Here is an 18,926-nt window from a genome sequence, read left to right on the forward strand (position 1 = left end):
TAAATGCAAATTTTGCATGTGGAAAAAGTAAGTACACCCCTACATTTATCATTACTTCAAATACCTAAAATTAGAATCAGGTGCACCAGCTCAGGTGCAAACGATGAGAACATCGAGAGAGAGGATCTTGGAAGATCCTGTCTTATTTATTCCTCAGACATTTCGTTTGGTTTGCTCTTTGTTGTTGAAGTGTGCGGCGTCACCATGCCTAAATAAAAAGAGCTCTCTGAGGCCTTCGGAAAGAAGGTTATAGATGCCTATGAGTCTGGGAAGGGATTTAAAAAGATCTCCAAACAATTTAAAATCAATCATTCGACTGTCCGGAAGATCATCTGCAAATGGAGAAGACTCCAAACAACTGCCAACTTGTTCAGGCCAGGCCGCCCCAGCAAGTTCAGCCTGAGAGCAGACCGCAAGATGCTGAAAGAAGTCTCAAAGAACCCCAGAATGTCATCACGGGACCTACAGGTAGCTCTTGCCACTGTTGATGTCAAAGTGCACGAGTCTACCATTAGAAAGAGGCTGCACAAATTTGATCGACATGGGAGGTGTGCCAGGAGGAAACGTTTGCTGTCCAGAAAGAACATCAGGGCAAGACTAAAGTTTGCCAATGAACACCTCGGCAAAGACCAGCACTTCTGGAACAATGTGCTCTGGACAGATGAGTCAAAGGTAGAGCTATTTGGCCACAGTACCAGAAGACATGTTTGGTGAAAACCAAAGACAGCATTTGACCACAAGAACCTGATACCAACTGTAAAGCATGGTGGTGGAAATATTATGGTTTGGGGCAGCTTTGCTGCATCAGGGCCTGGGCAGCTCACCATCATATAATCCACTGTGAATTCTTCATTGTACCCAAGGGTGCTTGAGGATAATGTGAGGCAATCTGTCGGAAAGTTGAAGCTCAACCGAAGGTGGACCTTGCAGCATGACGATGACCCTAAACATACCAGTAAATCCACCAAGGAATGGCTGAAAAGAAAGAAATGGAGGGTTCTGGAATGGCCAAGTCAAAGCCCGGATCTAAATCCCATCGAGATGTTGTGGGGGGATTTGAAACGAGCTGTGCATGCAAGAAACCCCCTCAAACATCGCACAGCTGAAAGAATTCTGCATGGAGGAGTGGGCAAAAATTTCTCCCAGTCGATGTCAGAGACTGGTAGACAGTTATAAGAAATGCCTACTTGAGGTTGTTTCTGCCAAAGGGGGCAATAGCACCTATTAGAGCCAAGGGTGTACTTACTTTTTCCACATGCGAAATTTGCATTTATGTTTATTTAAATTATACAATGGACTACAAAATGTAAATGTTTCATGATATTTGTTATATTATATCATCTTTATCTATCAATATTGTTGAAATGAAGATCAAATAGCTGTATGTTGAAATATGTTGAAAAAGACAAAACTTTACATGGGGTGTACTTACTTTTTCACGTGACTGTATATATATATATATATATATATATATATATATATATATATATATATATATATATATAATATATATATATATATATATATATATATATATATATATATATACATATATATATATATATATATACATATATATATATATGCTACTCATCATATATATATATATATACATCAGCCTATCTACGCATGTCAAAAGACAGAGGGACAGACAGGCTTTTCCTTCTTTGTGGATTAACAGTTTTTACCGTGTATATGTACATCCTTGACTGTACCCACTTTCTTCATAACTTTCCCCTTTTTGCTCTCCTTCCTTCTTGACTTTTCTACGCTCCTTTTTGTTTTCCACCCCCTTACTGTATCATCTGTACTTAATTTCAGATCAAGCTTGTATATGCAGAAATTTATGCTCGACCGTGAAGATGACAATACCGCAACATTACACTAAGACAAAGTATTGGTCACTTTTCTCTCCCTCTAGGCAACTTGTATTTTGCTAACGCCTTTTCAGTGGAGACGCATCTCGAGGTACATCGCATCAATACTACATTTCGCAAAGTGCTGTACAGAGCGGTGGCTGAAAAGCCTTGGCACCTCGTCGTATGTCCACGAAAACGGTTTCTTTTCTGGGTCAACGCTGGACAACAACCATCCATCGTCCGTGCTCTGTTGGATGGGTCAAATCGCACAACACTCCTGTCGGACGGCTTGGTTTCTCCTCGTAGTTTAGCCATCGATCACTCAAGTGATTGGGTATACTGGGCTGATGATGGACTTGATCGGATTGGGCGCATTGCATCCGATGGTTCCCGTTGGCAGGTGGTAATGGAGGGACGGCAGTATCCCACACCTTTTGGCTTAACTATCTACCACAATTACCTATTCTGGGTGGACAGAAACCTTCGTAAGGTGCGTAATGCAGACTTTAGTCATCTTCCCAGATTCAATGAGACATGTTTTTTAAAATAATTTTAATCATTAAATTCATTCAGTTTCCCACAAGCCAATAAAGCCTCCCCTAACCTATTTTCTGCAAGAAGAAGGTAAAATTGTAGCACCATGTTGTATTAGCACCAGGTGACCATGTATATCTACCTCTATATCTATAACTCCCGTATATCTGTTCGTTTCAGGTGCTGCAGTCAAGCAAGGAACCTAACGTTGATACGGAAACCCCAACTGTGATCCGCGATGATCTAGAAAATCTACAGGACGTGGTTGTATTTGACTCCCATGTCCAGCCCACAGATGCAAACCTCATGAATCACAACCCCTGTCAGCAGAACTATGGAGGGTGTCAGCAGCTCTGCCTCGCGCTGCCCAATCAACAGCAGGCACGGTGTGCCTGTGCGCATGGCTCTCTCAAGAATGACAGTGTCAGCTGCATGACGGACTCATCTGATTACATTGTTTTCGCCACGGAAAATTCCATCCAGAGCATACACTTTGACCCAAAGGTCTGTACGTTACAAAGCAGTTGTATTTTCTTTGTTACCTCCGCCACCAAAGGTGGATGGAGGTTATGTTTTCACCCCTGTCTGTTTGTCCGTTTGTTTGTTTGTGAACAAAATATCTCAAAACGTTGTGGACGGATTTGGACGAAACTTGGTATACCGGTTGGGTGTCTGATAAGGACAAATATATTCGATTTTGGTAAAGATTTGAATATGTATTCGGATATGATAATTATTTAATTGTTTAAGTGATTCTTCACCATTGGGAGATAGGGCCAAAAATTTGACATTGCGGGATATCTCAAAAAGTTACTGATGGATTTGGACGAAACTTGGTGCACAGATGTTTGACGAGGAAGAATCGGTTCGATTTTTGTGAAGATCTGATTATGGATTCGGATATGATAATTATTTAATTTTTAAGTGATTCTTCACCATGGAGTGATATGGCCAACCAGGCGGATGTATGCTCTCTACTGAGTGCCGTTCGAGTTACTTTGGTTATGACAATGCTCCCAAATTACTCTCTCCTTTTATACTTGATTCATGATATTTGTCTGCATGACAGCCATAAGTAAATTGGGTCTTTTTCATTGAAAGGCTCGCCTTTGAATCTCATCCTGAACATTATGTGCTCCTGATGGCACATGACTATGATAACCAGGAAATATGTAATTTTGCAGAACATGAGATTGGAAGTTAGAAATTAATACCAACTTTTTCTCAAAAGTTGCTGTGAAACAACTGGCTTGATATTCCTTTCAAAGGGTACAAGAAAATTCCATGATGCAATTACATATCATAAATCACCAGGTTGCCAATTTATATTTTGTTGAAATTCCTCCAGGAATAAAACCCAAAATGGGACAGCTCGGTCTCCTGGCAGTCCTTGAACATTTTGTGCTGTTTGTAAGAACATCCCATGAAACTTTCTTTGTAACAGGAAGCCCTTAACTTCCCTGGTTTATTCATTCACTGGATTTAGTTGAGCAGAGGTGAACAAAAGGTTACATTCTTATTTGCAATACTTCTTCGACATTTGTGAACGTGCTAATTAGGTTAATTATTTGGGTATTTTGGGATTTGGGTATTTTTGGGCATCACACACATGATATTTTTATCCCCAAAATCACAGTTTTTTATTTTAACCTTAAACTCGGTTTCTTTCACGTTCTATTCTTCTCCAGCCCATTGTTACTTGTTTTTGTTATTCTTTGTTTCATCTTTGTGAATCTCCACCACTCGGTCTCTAAACCTGCTGCTTTTTGTCATTCAGCTCCAACATGACCTGAGACCCTTGTTTCAAACAAACAAATTGTTTGATTTCATTTTGAAAGGGCCATATAGATTCAATTATATAATATCTCGATAAGCATTTTTGTACACATAGTCGAGGTTCATGGAAGAGTTAGAACACATAACGGATCAGGACATAAGATCACAAAAGGAACAACAGAAAGAGAAGAAGGAAAATGCCAGAAGCAGGTCAGAGGGAGAAAATAGATAGAGAAGGACAACAAGTGATGCCGGTAAGGATGAGGTGTGAGGGAAGAATACAGGGAATGGAGAAGATATATACAGAAGCAAAATTGAGGGGTGGGGTGGTTTCATGGCTCGAGTAAAGATCATTGTTTTGGATGAGGGATGATTTGAGATGAGTGTGAACAGCTTGAAGGCATGGAGGGAAGAATGATATTGAAGAGAATGTGGACGTTGTTGGTTCCACAGGCAGGAAAAAAGAGGAAGTGGATGTGAGCAGTGATTCTGGATTTTGGAGGTTCACCAAAAGGGGTTCATCACCACATGCTCCCTGCGGATAACTGGGATGAGGGGTGGACAAAGCATGGAGAGAGTAGTGGGTGCAAGAGCAGAAAGTATGTGGAAGAAGACAGAGAGACCACCAACCTGCCTGCGATGGGGGAGGCCCATAGACCCAGCTTCATCACGGAAGATTCCAATGACATTGAAGGCCTTGGTTTCCAGACTGTTAAGGTATGAGGCAGGGGCGTCTGACCAGAGGGGACAGCAGTACTCCATCATGCTGCAGATGAAGGCCTTGCAGGTGGATAGGAGTTCAGGTGTGCAAAGAAAGGACTTTCTATGACACAGGATGCCTATTCGGTGATGGGCTTTGGAGGCCAACTTTTAAATTTGGTTTGCCCAAGAAAAATCATGGCTGAGAGTGAGCTCCAAGAGTTTGAGTGACTGTACTTCTTCAAGAGGATTGTTGAAAAAGTAGATGTGAGGGTTTTCTCTACAGAAAGAGTGCATGGGTGGGATTTGTCAGGACATATTCCAAGTGTTTGGCCAGTTTGTGATTTTTGATAAGGTCTGAAAAGAGCAAACAGGGTGCAGCCTACTTGTTTATTTGAAGGATGAGAGACGTCATGGTAGAGGGTGGATTCATCAGCAAAGAGATGAAGCTAATTTTCCAGAGAATCAGAGAGATCATTGATGAAGAACAGGAATTAGATTGGGTCTCGAACATTGCCTTGGCAGACTCCAGCCTTGACATGGAGAGGAGATTAAAGGATTCCGCTAAGAGCCACACGTTGGCTACGAGAGTAGAGGAAGTCAGAAAGCCATGTGAGGAGTTGTCCTTTGACGCCGTAAGCAGAGAGTTTGGAGAGTAAGACAGGATGCCAGAGAGACGGAGAGTAAGATATGTCCGGAGAGACGGCCCTGATTTCATATTTGACATTGAGGGCCTCTATCCTTTGTTGGGAGAGTAGAAGCACCATGTCCAAAGTGGATTGACCTGGTCTGAATCCAAATTGATGATCTGAGTGAGGTTGTTGGAGAAAAGGAATGATATTGATGTCAACTGCAATGATGGATTCCATGCCCTAGCTAATTTGAAGAACTAGTAGGACCATTGGTCCATTGGACCAAATTTTCATTGGTCTTCATGGCTTTGTAGTATACCTGCCTATGTCTGTAGTTTTTTGGGGGGTTTTTTGGTCAGTTTGTGCACCTTTTATGGAATGCAGTGATGTTGGCTGATTTCCATGCAGATGTAATATGACCTCGGGCAAATGATAGGGTGAAAGGGACAGAGAGAGAGGATGTGCAAGAGCAACAGAGTAGGTTTTTAAGACACATGAGCTGATGCCATCTGGTCTAGTTGCAGAATCAGAGTCGTGGGCACCGAGAAACTTCTTCACCTTCTCAGGAACAAAAGACACAGAGTTCAGGATCAGTTGGGCATGACTGAGTAGGGTGGGTACAAAGAAAGGCATTCAGCATTCTCCCAAGCGGGGTCAGAGGTGGTGGCATTTAAAGTGAGGGAAGGGATGGAAGGAGAGTATACCCCGGAGACAGACTTATCAAGTTGCCACTTGGTTTTAGAGGAGGGAGACAAGTTTGAAAGTTCAATGTTGAGGTTGGACAGATTATGTTTGCTAGCTCTCCTAAAAGTGGACACACACTTGTTGCGGGCTTTGTGGAATGATTCCAAAGCACGATTAGGTTAGAGGCACTAATGTATTAAAAAAAGATCCGAACTTCCATATGGGAGACAAATTTCAAAGATGTCCTTGGTGAGTTTGCATGAACACGACATTGATAGGATGACCCACTAACCTGCTTTCTTTTGCTTTGGCCTGCGCGAAGTTGCAAAAGCTGCCACGCAGGTGATGTTGCTCCATTTTCGAGGGAAAAACAATGAGGACATTGGCATATAATGTAGTTAGAGTGTAGAAATGGAACCTTAACTCTATTATTCTTTAACAATGGTACTCTTTTGTTACCAGAGATCTCAGACAATACATTATTCCATAATAGAGATGTATTGGAATGATTGGAAGTATCACCAGAAGTGTCCCGTTAAAGAGTGAGCCGTATTGTCGCATCTTTATGATTTCATCATAAATATCTTTTTAAGAACAAGTATTCTAAAAATGCAATTCATATAATAATTTCTTTTTATCTCTGATTCTTTTGTAAATAGTTTTTATCACATTGTTCTATTCATCTGCGATCTCTCTTCCCGGCAGGACCACGGCCGTCCGTTCCCTCCAGTGCACGTGGCATCCATCGCTGTTGCTTTAGATTTTGACATCTCTGGTAGGAAGATATATTTTAGCCAAATCCTCAGCTCCTCACATGGCTCCATCAGCTCATTGAACATTGACTCACCAATGGACGCACCAGTTGTCATTCACAGCGGTTGGTTTTCCCTCCACTGACCACCTCTTGGTGTCATTTATGGTGTTCCTCTGTTCTGATGGCAGAGTTTTCACCTCTGTTGTTTCTCTCGCCATATTTTGTTACATTTCATTTATCCAACTTTCATAAATATGTATGGAAGAAATCAATAGGATGTTGATTGAGGTGCCAGGAGCCTTCACGGGCAAGACTATTTCTTCATTCTCATTCATATTCGTCTCTTTAGGTTATATTCTAGCATTTATTATGACATTAGAAGCCCTCTATGTATGCAAAAATGACAGGTTTTGACAACAGCCCCACACCACCACCACCCCTCTCTATTTCATCACAATCGTCTTTGTCACGTGCTGTCCAATCCTCCTTGTCATTTCTTTACCCTCCTCAATAACCCATTTTAGCTTCCATAAATTTCTATTTCTCTATTTTTACCATCGCCAGAGGAGACGGTGTTGCATTTGAGTCCGTTTGTCTGCCTGTTTGTTTGTGTTTGTCTGTCTGTTTGTCCGCACAGAATAAATATTATTTTCTCTGCAATCGTTGGTCCGATTGACAGGAAATTTTCACCATAGGTGCAACTCCTTCTGTATAATTTTGTGATCATAATTATGACGTCATAGGTCACGTGATACGGACGCCATCTTGGAAAAAACGAAAAATTTGCAACTATAACTCAAAGTGCTGCATAGAAAAAATTGAGACCTGGCTCATTGTAAAGAACTCTTCATGGGGAATAAAATATGGTAATGATGATATGTGATGATGATGATAAGTGCCTCCATTATGATGTCATAATTCGACAAGTACAAACTTCATCCAATCAAGATGAAATTTCTTGAGCAGCATCTGTGGATACATTGGTGGAGAAAAATAATAATAATGACGTCATCAGTGATCAGTCATCAGTCACCTTAAAAACCACTAAAAACACGCCCTGGCAAGCGTCTACAATCTCTGATTGCTCTTTCTTATCCTTCTTTGTTTATGTTCCCCTACTACTTGCCCCCACATGGTCCAATAAATATAACGTTATCGGAAATTACAGTGAAACCATGATTGAGGAATGTTTGCAAGTCCAAATTTTCCCCCATCTCTCCCTTTATCTGCCCCATTCTTCTCAAAACTCTTAACCTTTATTTCTCCAACAAATCTAAAAATTATACATTTATTTGAGATATGCCAGACTTTCCCCATCTCGTGCATTTCCACGCACTTGAATCAAAATCATCATGTTCAATGAGTGGTGAACATTTGGCATTCTCCTTCCCCAACCCCCTATTCCGCTAACATTAGGTGAGTTATGGCTGGTTGAGGATGGTTTCATATAAATGGTCCTTTGAGGAGTATTTAAAAATTTATTTTGTCATATCTTTATTACCTCCGCCACCAAAGGTGGATGGAGGTTGTTTTCACCCCTGTCTGTTTGTCTGTCCGTTTGTCTGTCCATTTGTGAACAAAATATCTCCAAAAGTTGTGGACGGATTCGGACAAAATTTGGCAGAGATGTAGCTTATGTGACAATGACGAGATTATTCGATTTTGGTGAAGATCCGGATCCGGATTCGGATCCGGCTACTATAATTTTTTAAGTGATTCTTCACCATGGGGAGAGAGGGCCAAAACGATACATAGCAGGATCTCTAAAAAAGTTGTGGACGGATTTGGACAAAACTTGGTGGACCGGTTGGGTGTCTGAGAAGGACGATTCGATTCGATTTTGGTGAAGATCTGAATATGGATTCGGATATGAGAATTATTTAATTTTTAAAGTGATTCTTCACCATTGAGTGATATGGCCAACTAGCGCGGAGGTATGCTCTCTACTGAGTGCCGTTCTAGTTTTCATGTGTGCACATACTGGACTCCCCCCCCCCCCCCCCCACCCACCCCAAATTATTTTGCCGTAAATTCTCACCGCAATGCATTTTGGGGGGTGGGGTGGGGGTAATGATATTTATTTTTGGTGGGATGGGTTTACACGACCGAGCCATATTGATAAATCATACACCAGGTTGTCCATCCTTACATCATTCTCATTGTGCATCCTTACATCATTCTCATTGTGCATCCTTACATCATTCTCATTGTGCATCCTTACATCATTCTCATTGTGCATCCTTACATCATTCTCATTGTGCATCCTTACATCCACTCAACCTCAGGTTTTGGCTCTCCTGAAGGCATCGCCTTCGATTGGATCAACAAGCGCATATATTACAGTGACTACACCAACCAGACCATCGGGGCGATGGGTACCGATGGTGGAAACCACACGGTGGTGGCACAGGTTCCTCGACCTCGCGCCATAATGTTGGACCCTTGTCATGGGTGAGTTTGTTCTCACTGCCTATTGCTAACTACCTACCTACCACTCCCTCCTCATAATCTCTCCTTATTAACTAGATTTACAATGCACTTTCTCAGCATTTCATTCCATTATTCAAATCAACCCCATTATCAACCCCTCTCACTGCTGTTTAACGTATTTTTTGGAATATTAAAGTCTGTATACATTTTTTTTTGTGACACCATTTAAAGATTGACGATAGGATGCAATCTCCTTTGGTAACACGTTTGCCATGTCCATGTGTTGGCTAGTCCAGATTCTGCCACTGACACAATGGAGTTTAACTAAAAACGATCATTCTTGTGTTGTGCCAAGCGGGGTATGCATCTACTGAGCATCTGCCATTCTGATGAACACTTAAAGCATGTTGCTCCATCTATATTTACGTTATTAGGCGGTGTAACATATTGATTCCTTTCATGAGTATGTTGTGCCCATCCCAAAAAGTGACCATGACAAACTGGGACCACCTCATCAACTAAATGTGGTGAAAAAGCAGAATATGCTCTCACTGAAGGTTAAAACTGAGTCGGCTCAGTGTTATTGATAAATCTGTCAGTGAGATGACTCTCCTTTGACTTTCTTTACTTTTGAGAAAAGTTTTGAATCGGTCACGTGGATTTAGAAGAAGAATTATGTGCATATGGCATAGGAAAGATGTGACAAATGCCCTACCAGTGCCTTTTGTATGGAAGACCTAAAACACAAGACCAACCAGAAGAGAACAAGAAGAAAATCTTGGAAAGGACGAGAACACACACACAAGGTAGAGACACAATAGAGAGACACTTGGAGGAAGAATTGATGAAAGGAAGAATGAGATCAAGGGGGAGGACAAAGTGGGCAAACAAGCTGGATACAAACTCAAGCACAGCAAGAGGAGGAACGGAGAACCGGGATGAAACAGAAATGGGACAAAACATGAAAAACAGTGTTAGGAGAGGGGGGAAACCCCCAATAAACTGGTAATAAATGGGGTTGATAATGGGGAGGGTTAATGAGGGGAGAAATCATCACTTGTATGGATGGGGGATAATCTGAGGTGGTGGTGAACAGTCATCCTGAATCCCTGAAGAAGTCGATTCCACAAGGGAGAGAAAAGAAGAACAAATGAGTAGAGGTTTGAAGTTAGGCTGGATTTTTGGAGTTTCAACATAAATGGGTTACTGGAAATTACAAATGTGTGCAGTGCACCCTGTAAAAAACCCATTTTGGTGGGGAAGGGTGGAAGATGCAAGGAAAGGGCAAAGGTTGCAAGATAAGAAAGGAGGCAATTGTAGACAGAGAGGCCACCAACCTCTCTATGCTGTGAGAGTAACAGGCCCAGACACTCAGATTCATCAGGGGAGAGCCCAATCATTTTGAAGGCCTAAGGTATGTGAGGAAGGGTCCCCAGCCCAAAGGGAAGAGCTGGTCTGCATTACGCTGTGGATGAAGGCCTTGTAAATTGCTAAAAGATAAGACTTTCCGCAGAAAGACTTTGTATGACGGAGGATGCCCACTCTGTGCGTGGCATGCTTTGGAGGCCATCTTTGATTTATGGTTTGCCAAATAAATATTGTCGCGTTCCTGGCGATTAAAATCTTTCCCAGGAATGAACAGCCGAGCAAGCTTTACTCCGAGGCACTGATCAAATGTGGACTCGATATATGCGGGGGAAGAAAGGGAAAGGAAGCGATGAAGGGTCTTACCTGTGGTCCGCCGGCAGTTCCCGAACCTGCAAAAAATAACACACGAACCGGATTTAAAATGTACAAAATAAATCGATTTATTAAACGGAATGCCGGTAACAAGCAAAACGCGACGGTAAAACTAAATTCCTAACTGGGACGTCCCCTACACCAGACTTAAACACAGACGAAGGGAAAGGTAAACTGGATAAAATAATAGTGTGATTATTTAGTGTACTTATCTCTGATCAGATTGTGGGGTCTTGTCAGGAATTGTCAAGGCCCCGGAGATCCGTGGGCGGGGACACGCCTGGGCGCCGGGTAGGCCTCAATGCACCTTTTCATGCTGCAGCGCTCCTCCACTCGTCCCTCCTGCCTGGAAACTTGTAGATCAACATCCACGGCTCTTCCGCCTCTCATCCACCAGCAACGTCTCGGCACACTGCCGCCCACACCGTGGTCCAGAATGTGAAGAAGAAAAGGGAAAATCTTCAGTGCACAGCCATCTACTGTGACATGCAGAACGCGCAGGAACAAGAGGAACAAGAGGCACAGGAGAAAAAAATGTTCGTTAGACGTGGTTTTTACGTCCGCCCTGACGTCATCAGCGCTTCTCCTCCAATCAGCGCAGGCCAACGCCACAGGCTCAGCTCTCCACCAATCAGCATGCAGGCCGCTTTCTGACGTCATCGGTCGCGCTCCACCAATCAGCATAATGCTTCCTACTCGCCCTTCTCTTCACCAATCAGCGAGTTGCTTCTTGCTCCTCCTTTTTTTCACCAATCAGCAAGTTCCTTCTTACCCCGGCCTTCCTGTTGGTCAACTCCCGCCCAATCACTGCCCTTCTTGGCGTGGCTCTCGGCCTGCCTGAGCTTTGTGTGTCTGCCAGGCGGGTTTGTCAGCCCTAGTTCTTGCCGTCTGGCTTCCAGTTGGTTTTTTATTGTTATTTAGTGTAGTTTAATGGCAACTCTAACTAGTGTCTATGGTGCGGTGCCAAAAGGGACAAAGGATAAATCACCAAGGGTAAGACGTACAAGGGATATTTTATCCTTATTCCCTAAGCTAGTTAACATGCCCCCCTCGTGACAGGGACAGATAAACAACTTATCTGACATCCGGGTTAAACAGGTACTTATTACATGGTGGTTTCTACACGACAATTGGAGCTTGCTACCTATACAAATCTACCTGGTCTAAAGTCATCACTACCCCACCGACATAATAATATCTAGGCTGATCATGATGTCCAAATTACTTTGTGATAAACCATAATGACAATATTCTCTATTTTATCAATTACTTTTGGATTGAGATGAATGTAATCAACCTGTTTGTACATTTTGTGTGTTACAGCTACATGTACTGGACAGACTGGAGCACGAGAGCAAAAATAGAGCGTGCCACACTTGCAGGAAACTTCCGCACTCCCATCATCAACAGCAGTCTTGTTTGGCCTAATGGCCTCACTTTGGACTACGACGGTGACATGCTCTACTGGGCTGATGCCTATCTGTACGTACAAAACATGACATGATGTCCTGGTTTTCTTCTTTCTTAGCATGGTATTGAGGCACATACGTGTCGTTCAGGTAATGATGTTTCCACCATTTACAAGAGTCTATAAAAGGTAAAGAGCCGAAAAAAAACATATATTGATTACTTTCAGTTGTCCAGAGTATTCAAAGGACTTGATTCGTGCTACAGGTAGTGTAAAAATGCTGGAGAATATTTGACTAATATGCTTTAATATTAACAATCTGGGAGCATTGGTTTCAGTTTCCACTTTGATCCCTCAACTGAGGAATTCTGCTATATCAGATCAACTTTTGTCAGTCTTGCATCTCAAATGATAGTGGTTTAAGTGGAAAAAAGATGGAATCGACAGGTCAATGGAAATATGCTAACTGCCATGGGAAGTAAGGAGATACATACTGACATTTCGAGGATTAATCATCTGACAAAGGGTTTTTTTTTGTTTGTTTTAAGAGCCTAAGTCTCGGAATGAGGCACACACACACACACACACACACACACACACACACACACACACACACACACACACACACACACACACACAACGGTCCGTGAATTATAGTAAGGATTAGCAAAATGTAAAGAAAAACTGATGAGTCACTATCTAGACTTTAACCAAAATCAAATCGGCTAACCAACCCTCCCCACCTAACCTAACCAAACCTAACCAACCCATCCACCTAGTTTTGTCATTACCTGTCCACAACGTTTTGAAATATCATGCAAATGTAGTTTTTGGCCCCATCTCTTAATGGTGAAGAATTACTTGGAGAATGGAAAAATTCTGGATCTGGATCCGGATCTTCACCTAAATCTAATCAATTCGTCCTTGTCACAAACCCAGCTTGTCCACCAAATTGTGTCCAAGTCCGTCCACAACTTTAAGATGTCCTCCTCAGACAAACAAACAAGAAAGACGTTATGCAGAGCACCATACTTGTGAAATCCCTAAAACAAATTTGACTTTAAAAATAATTGGTGGTTTCATTAAATGACCAAATATGCAAATTATCTTCAAATTTCAAGTCAATTGGATGAAAATCGATGATTTTAGACATATCACCTAAGCTGTTGTTGATCTTTGGCCTATGTTACCTCAAAAATAATTGGTGGTTGAATTCAGTGACCTGATATGCAAATCCTCTTCAAATTTCAAGTCATTAGGATGGAAATTGAGGATATTAGAAATTTTTGCCTATGTTGACTTTTTGGCCGATGTTGACTTTTTGCCCTTTCAATGTCAATAGGCTTCTTCCATATGATCAACTGTACCATTTGGCATTTCGACTGTGCAACTGTACCATGTGACATTTCGTGAAGATCGGCATGAAATTGTGACCTGCAGGCGATTGACAGACAAACAGACAGACAGAATAACACATGCAACCAACCAACATACAGTACATGAAAAAAATCTTCAATTTCTGCAAGTAACAGACAGACAAGCCGACAGACAAGCCGACAGACTAGCCGACAGACAAGCCGACAGACAAGCCGACAGACTAGCCGACAGACTAGCCGACAGACAAGCCGACAGACTAGCCGACAGACAAGCCGACAGACTAGCCGACACTAGCCGACAGACTAGCCGACAGACTAGCCGACAGACTAGCTGACAGACAAGCCGACAGACTAGCCGACAGACTAGCCGACAGCCGAGCCGACGGACTAGCCAACGGACAAGCCGACGGACTAGCCGATGGACTAGCCGACGGACAAGCTGACGGACAAGTCGACGGACAAGTCGACAGACAAGGCGACAGACAAACAAGCCGACAGACAAACAAGCCGACAGACAAGCCGACAGACAAACAAACAGACAGACAAACAAACAGACAGACAAGCAGACAGACAGAATAATACATGCGATCAACCAAGGTACTTGAAAAATCTTCAGTTTTCGCAAGTAACAAACAGACAGACAAACAGACAGACATGCAGGGGTGAAAACATAACCTCCGTCCACCCTCGGTGCCGGAGGTAATTAAGTACCGTTAAACGAATGATACCTCTTCTTGTTCCTTCTCTCCTATTGTTTCATTGTTTTTCATCCCTTGTAGTGGGGCAACTTAGCATAACAATTGTGCATTTTGTGAGGAAAGCACCAAATTTGGCACACTAGTAGACTATCATATTATGAAAAGATCTGGATATTGGGCCATCTCAGATTCAGATATTTGATTTTTGCAAGATTTCGATTCGATTGGGATCGAAGAGAACACCTTCTTCGTCTTCTGTACAGTGAAGTTGCCAGCCCTGAATTCTATGGCTACATCTGGGTGCTTCATTGGGAGTGCAACCATGTCCCTCAGGTGAACAGGGACCCACCTGGCATAGTGTGTGTGGTCTAAGGCATGGAACCATGGGACCAGTTCCGTCAGGGCATCAAGGTACATCGTGAATGAAGCCTGCCGCAGAGAACGCACGTCGACCAGCACCAACATCTCTAGTTCCAGCACAGTTGCCCAGTACTGAAAGTTGGGAATGTCTTCTCCTCTCTGGTGACACCAGTCTTCGAACTCAGGCAGGTCTTCTGCATCATCAGCATATGTCATACAGTGGCGTTCATACGCACGGTGTTGCAGGATGAGCAGTGCCGCTGCAGTGATTTGACGAGCTCTTCTTGTGCGGGTGACGTGGGCAGCTCGCAGGAAGGAGTCGGCCGTCCCTGGCGTTGCAATCTCAGCTTGCAAATCTGCAAATCTTGCAAAAATCAAATCTCTGAATCTGAGATGGCCCAATATCCAGATCTTTTCATATTATGATAGTCTACTAGTGTGCCAAATTTGGTGCTTTCCTCACAAAATGCACAATTGTTATGCTATATTTAGCTTAGCTGCCGGACTATTGGGCTTTACTATGACAAATCTAACAAAGTGATGTTGTCATTTGTATACACAGGCAGAAGATTGAGCGTGCAACGCTGATTGGAACAGAACGACAGGTTGTGGTGGGAGCTGCCAGCTACCCATTCGCCCTTACAATTTATCAGGATTACATTTACTGGACCGACTGGAATACCATGAGTGTATATCGTGCTGGCCGGCATGACGGGGACGACCTAGTTGTCATGGTGCAGCATCTTCCAAACAAACCAATGGACATTCATGCCTTGACTGCACAAAAACAAGAGTCTTGTTCCAATCCATGTGATCGTTTCAATGGTGGTTGTAGCCACATTTGTGTGCCTGGTGAGCACCAACACAAGAGCACGCTGTTGTTGTGTGGCCCTCTTTTGCATTGAAGCTGAAATTGTTACTAACACTGTGATGCTTACATTTTATCCCATTCTTTTGCTTGGGTTTCCATATTATGTAAGACAATATTTTTATGCCTCCGTTGACGAAGTCGTCAGAGGCATTATGTTTTCAGGTTGTCCGTCTGTCCGTCCGTCCGTGATAGTTTTTCGTTACCGCAATAACTTGAGAACGGCTGAAGGGATCTTAGTCAAACTTGGCGCAGGTATGTATAATGAGGTAAAGATGAACTGATTAGATTTTGGGGTCACGAGGTCAAAGGCCAAAGGTGAGAGGTCATGTTAGGTAAAAATCCTGTTACCACGATAATTTGTGAACCAGTGATGGTATTCTGACCAAATTTGGTACACTTATGTATTGTTGCGAATATGGAATTTGGCCTCCATATCCGCTTGTAAATATTCCCCTATTTTCTCCAATACTCCCCAACTTTCCCCAATCCCCCATTCCCTAGTCCCATTGCATGTAGATAACAATCAGTAGAGCCGACCTTCCCCTTATTCCCCCATTAAATGTCGTGCCCAGGTCCACCGCACCACACGTAGACAACTTTCGGACATCTTCCTAGTTATTCTTAATCTATGTCAGTTAAGGCCTCGTTTCCATTAATTATGACTCTTCGTTGCACCAGAATGTGATTATATGGCACCAGTAGTGAGTTTAGGACCTTCCCATACCTCCTCCCATCTTCTTCCCCAAACAACAACAACAACAACAACTACAGCTCCAACAACAATAACAACAACTACAACAACAATTACAACAACAACAGAAGAGATGGCGGCGGAGCGGGGGAGGATGCGTCCTCACACCGGCTCGATTAGCTCCAGACCATGCGCTCCACGGGGTTACCCCGAAGGGGCTGGCTGTCAGCTCCTCGTCAGGGGCGGAGCCAGTAACCCCCCCCCGCACGCACCCAATGAGAAGCAACGTGCCGATTCCACGAGGCGGAGCTAACGAGCCGAGGGCGTGCCACTCCCCGCCGGATATACGCAGCCGCTTGCCGGACGTGAGGTGAGATGCGCCTCAGCTTGGAGAGAGAAGCCACCGCCACCCCCAGCGCGACGATACCTCCCCGCATCTTTGGACCGGACCGGACCGTACTGGACCCTGCTTTGAGCCAAGAGTGCACCTTGAGCCATCGATACCCGCTGTCCTTTTCATCAACCCCCGTGTGAGTCAGCCTTGTCCCGTTTGTCTGTAGTCTGTCCGGGGTTAATATAAGAGTGTGTCTAAGTGCCTGTCTTTCTGTGATTATAACTCTAGCCCCTGTAATCTGACCTTTCCGTACGAATATAATCTCCTCCGGAGGTCTTGAGAACTGAACCCTTGGTGTCGTATTGTGTTATTGTAATCCAGCCGGGTGTCTTCTTTTTCTTATTGAGCCAGCGTAACGCGACTAGTCAACGTTCGGGCACAATCGGGTAACTTGTGCAGACGTGGTCATACCATAAAACCGCTCGGTAAATAACATCCAAGCCACGTCTGTAACAATTGGTGTCGAGGAGTGGAATTCGAACCCGGGACTAAATTAGTTAGGCCCAAATTTTGGGAGGGAAAATCGATTCGGAGCGCGTTTCCCGCGCGAAATTATAACGGCGAAATTTCAATTTGTTTTACGAAAATAAAAAATAAAAACCGAATTTTGAAAGTCGCGCTATGGCGGATCAAGACAGCTGGGGTCCGGTAAAGGAGAGTGAGGTAGGGTCGATCCAGGACCAAAATGAGGGACAGGAGGAGAGCGAAGCAGTGAGGGCGGCAGGTTCGCAAAATAGCGCCGTCACGCACGAAGAAGCGGGCGCGCAAAATGGCGCCTCGCTGGTCACCGTGCCCGCGACCGAAGTAGCGCCGCTGGGAAGATTGGAACTTTTTTTTATACAAATGACGGCCCTTATGGAAAAGAATAGTGAGCGATTGGAAAACCAAATGGGGGTAATGAGGGACGAAGCGAGGGCTCGGAGTGAGCAATTGGGGGTAATGAGGGACGAAGCGAGGGCTCGGAGTGAGCAATTGGGGGTAATGAGGGACGAAGCGAGGGGTACCGGTGAGAAGTTAGACAATAATTTTGAGGAGTTAGACAAGAAAATTGGGAAGTTAGACAATAATTTTAAGGGATTAGACATGAAATTTGGGAAATTAGACGATAGATTAGGGGAAATACAGGAGGGGTTAACGGGGGTAGAAAACAGAATGGCCGCTCAAGAGAATCAAATGGAAGGGATGCAAAAAGGGTTAGAGGGGTTAGAAAACAGTATGGAAGGCAAATTGAGGGACATGAGGGACCAAGCGGAAAGGGAAGTTAAACAAATGGAGCAGCAGATAGAGGGGGTCAGAATGGGGGTAGAAACCAAACTGGATGCTCACAGGGAGGAAATGGAGCAGATGAGGGTGGCATCTGGGCAGGAGATGCAAGTGATGGGAGAGGAGATCAGAAGAGGAGTGAGTGAGGAGGTCGGAGGAGTGCGCGAGGAGGTGAGGCACTGTAAGGAGCACATGGAGAAGGAGGTGAGAAAGGGGACTGTAAAGTTACAGGGGGGCATAGAGGTCCTGACGCAGGAGGTGGAGCAGCTGACGGTGGGACAGACGGAGTTAGTGGAGCAGGTTCAAAGGAACACTGCGGTATTAGGAGGGTTGAAAGCGACACAGAAGGAACTAAAGGACGACTTAGTAGCGACGAAGAGGGAATGTCAGATGGTACGTGAGGGACTGACAACGAGGTTGGACGAGGTGATAGAGGTAATGGAGACGAAGGACCGGCAGGTGAGGACGCACATGGAAACGGTCAAGGTAGCCTTGGAGGACGAGCTTGAGGAGACGTACCGGGGAATAAAAGAAGTGAAGCACAAATTAGAAGAAGTGGAAGAAGGGGTGAGCGAAATTAAGAAGCGACGGAGAGAGGATAAGAAAGAAATAAAAGAGGAGATAAAAGAATTGGTCCAAAGTCTGTGTTTGGATCGTGATGATGTGCTCATTAACCGAATGAGGGATTCGCAGGTGATGGAGGAGAAGCGAAGAGGAAGAGGACCCGGTGTAAGTGGTGACCAATATGGTCGTGCGT

General features: G+C 43.8%; 1 protein-coding gene across 1 annotated transcript in view; it reads left to right on the forward strand.

Annotated features, from left to right (window-relative positions):
• The window catches only part of LRP2 (LDL receptor related protein 2), a 433,005-nt gene that overhangs the window by 219,872 nt on the left and 194,207 nt on the right, over positions 1-18,926 (forward strand). The window contains exons 39-44 of the mRNA XM_068110809.2: positions 1,922-2,349; positions 2,574-2,897; positions 6,890-7,061; positions 9,224-9,389; positions 12,432-12,590; positions 15,513-15,802. Coding sequence (XP_067966910.2) covers positions 1,922-2,349; positions 2,574-2,897; positions 6,890-7,061; positions 9,224-9,389; positions 12,432-12,590; positions 15,513-15,802 — 1,539 coding nt within the window. The remainder of the gene's footprint in view (positions 1-1,921; positions 2,350-2,573; positions 2,898-6,889; positions 7,062-9,223; positions 9,390-12,431; positions 12,591-15,512; positions 15,803-18,926) is intronic.

This window comes from Myxine glutinosa, chromosome 3 (assembly GCF_964187855.1).
Source record: "Myxine glutinosa chromosome 3, kmMyxGlut1.1, whole genome shotgun sequence".
Taxonomy (NCBI): Eukaryota; Metazoa; Chordata; class Myxini; order Myxiniformes; family Myxinidae; genus Myxine; species Myxine glutinosa.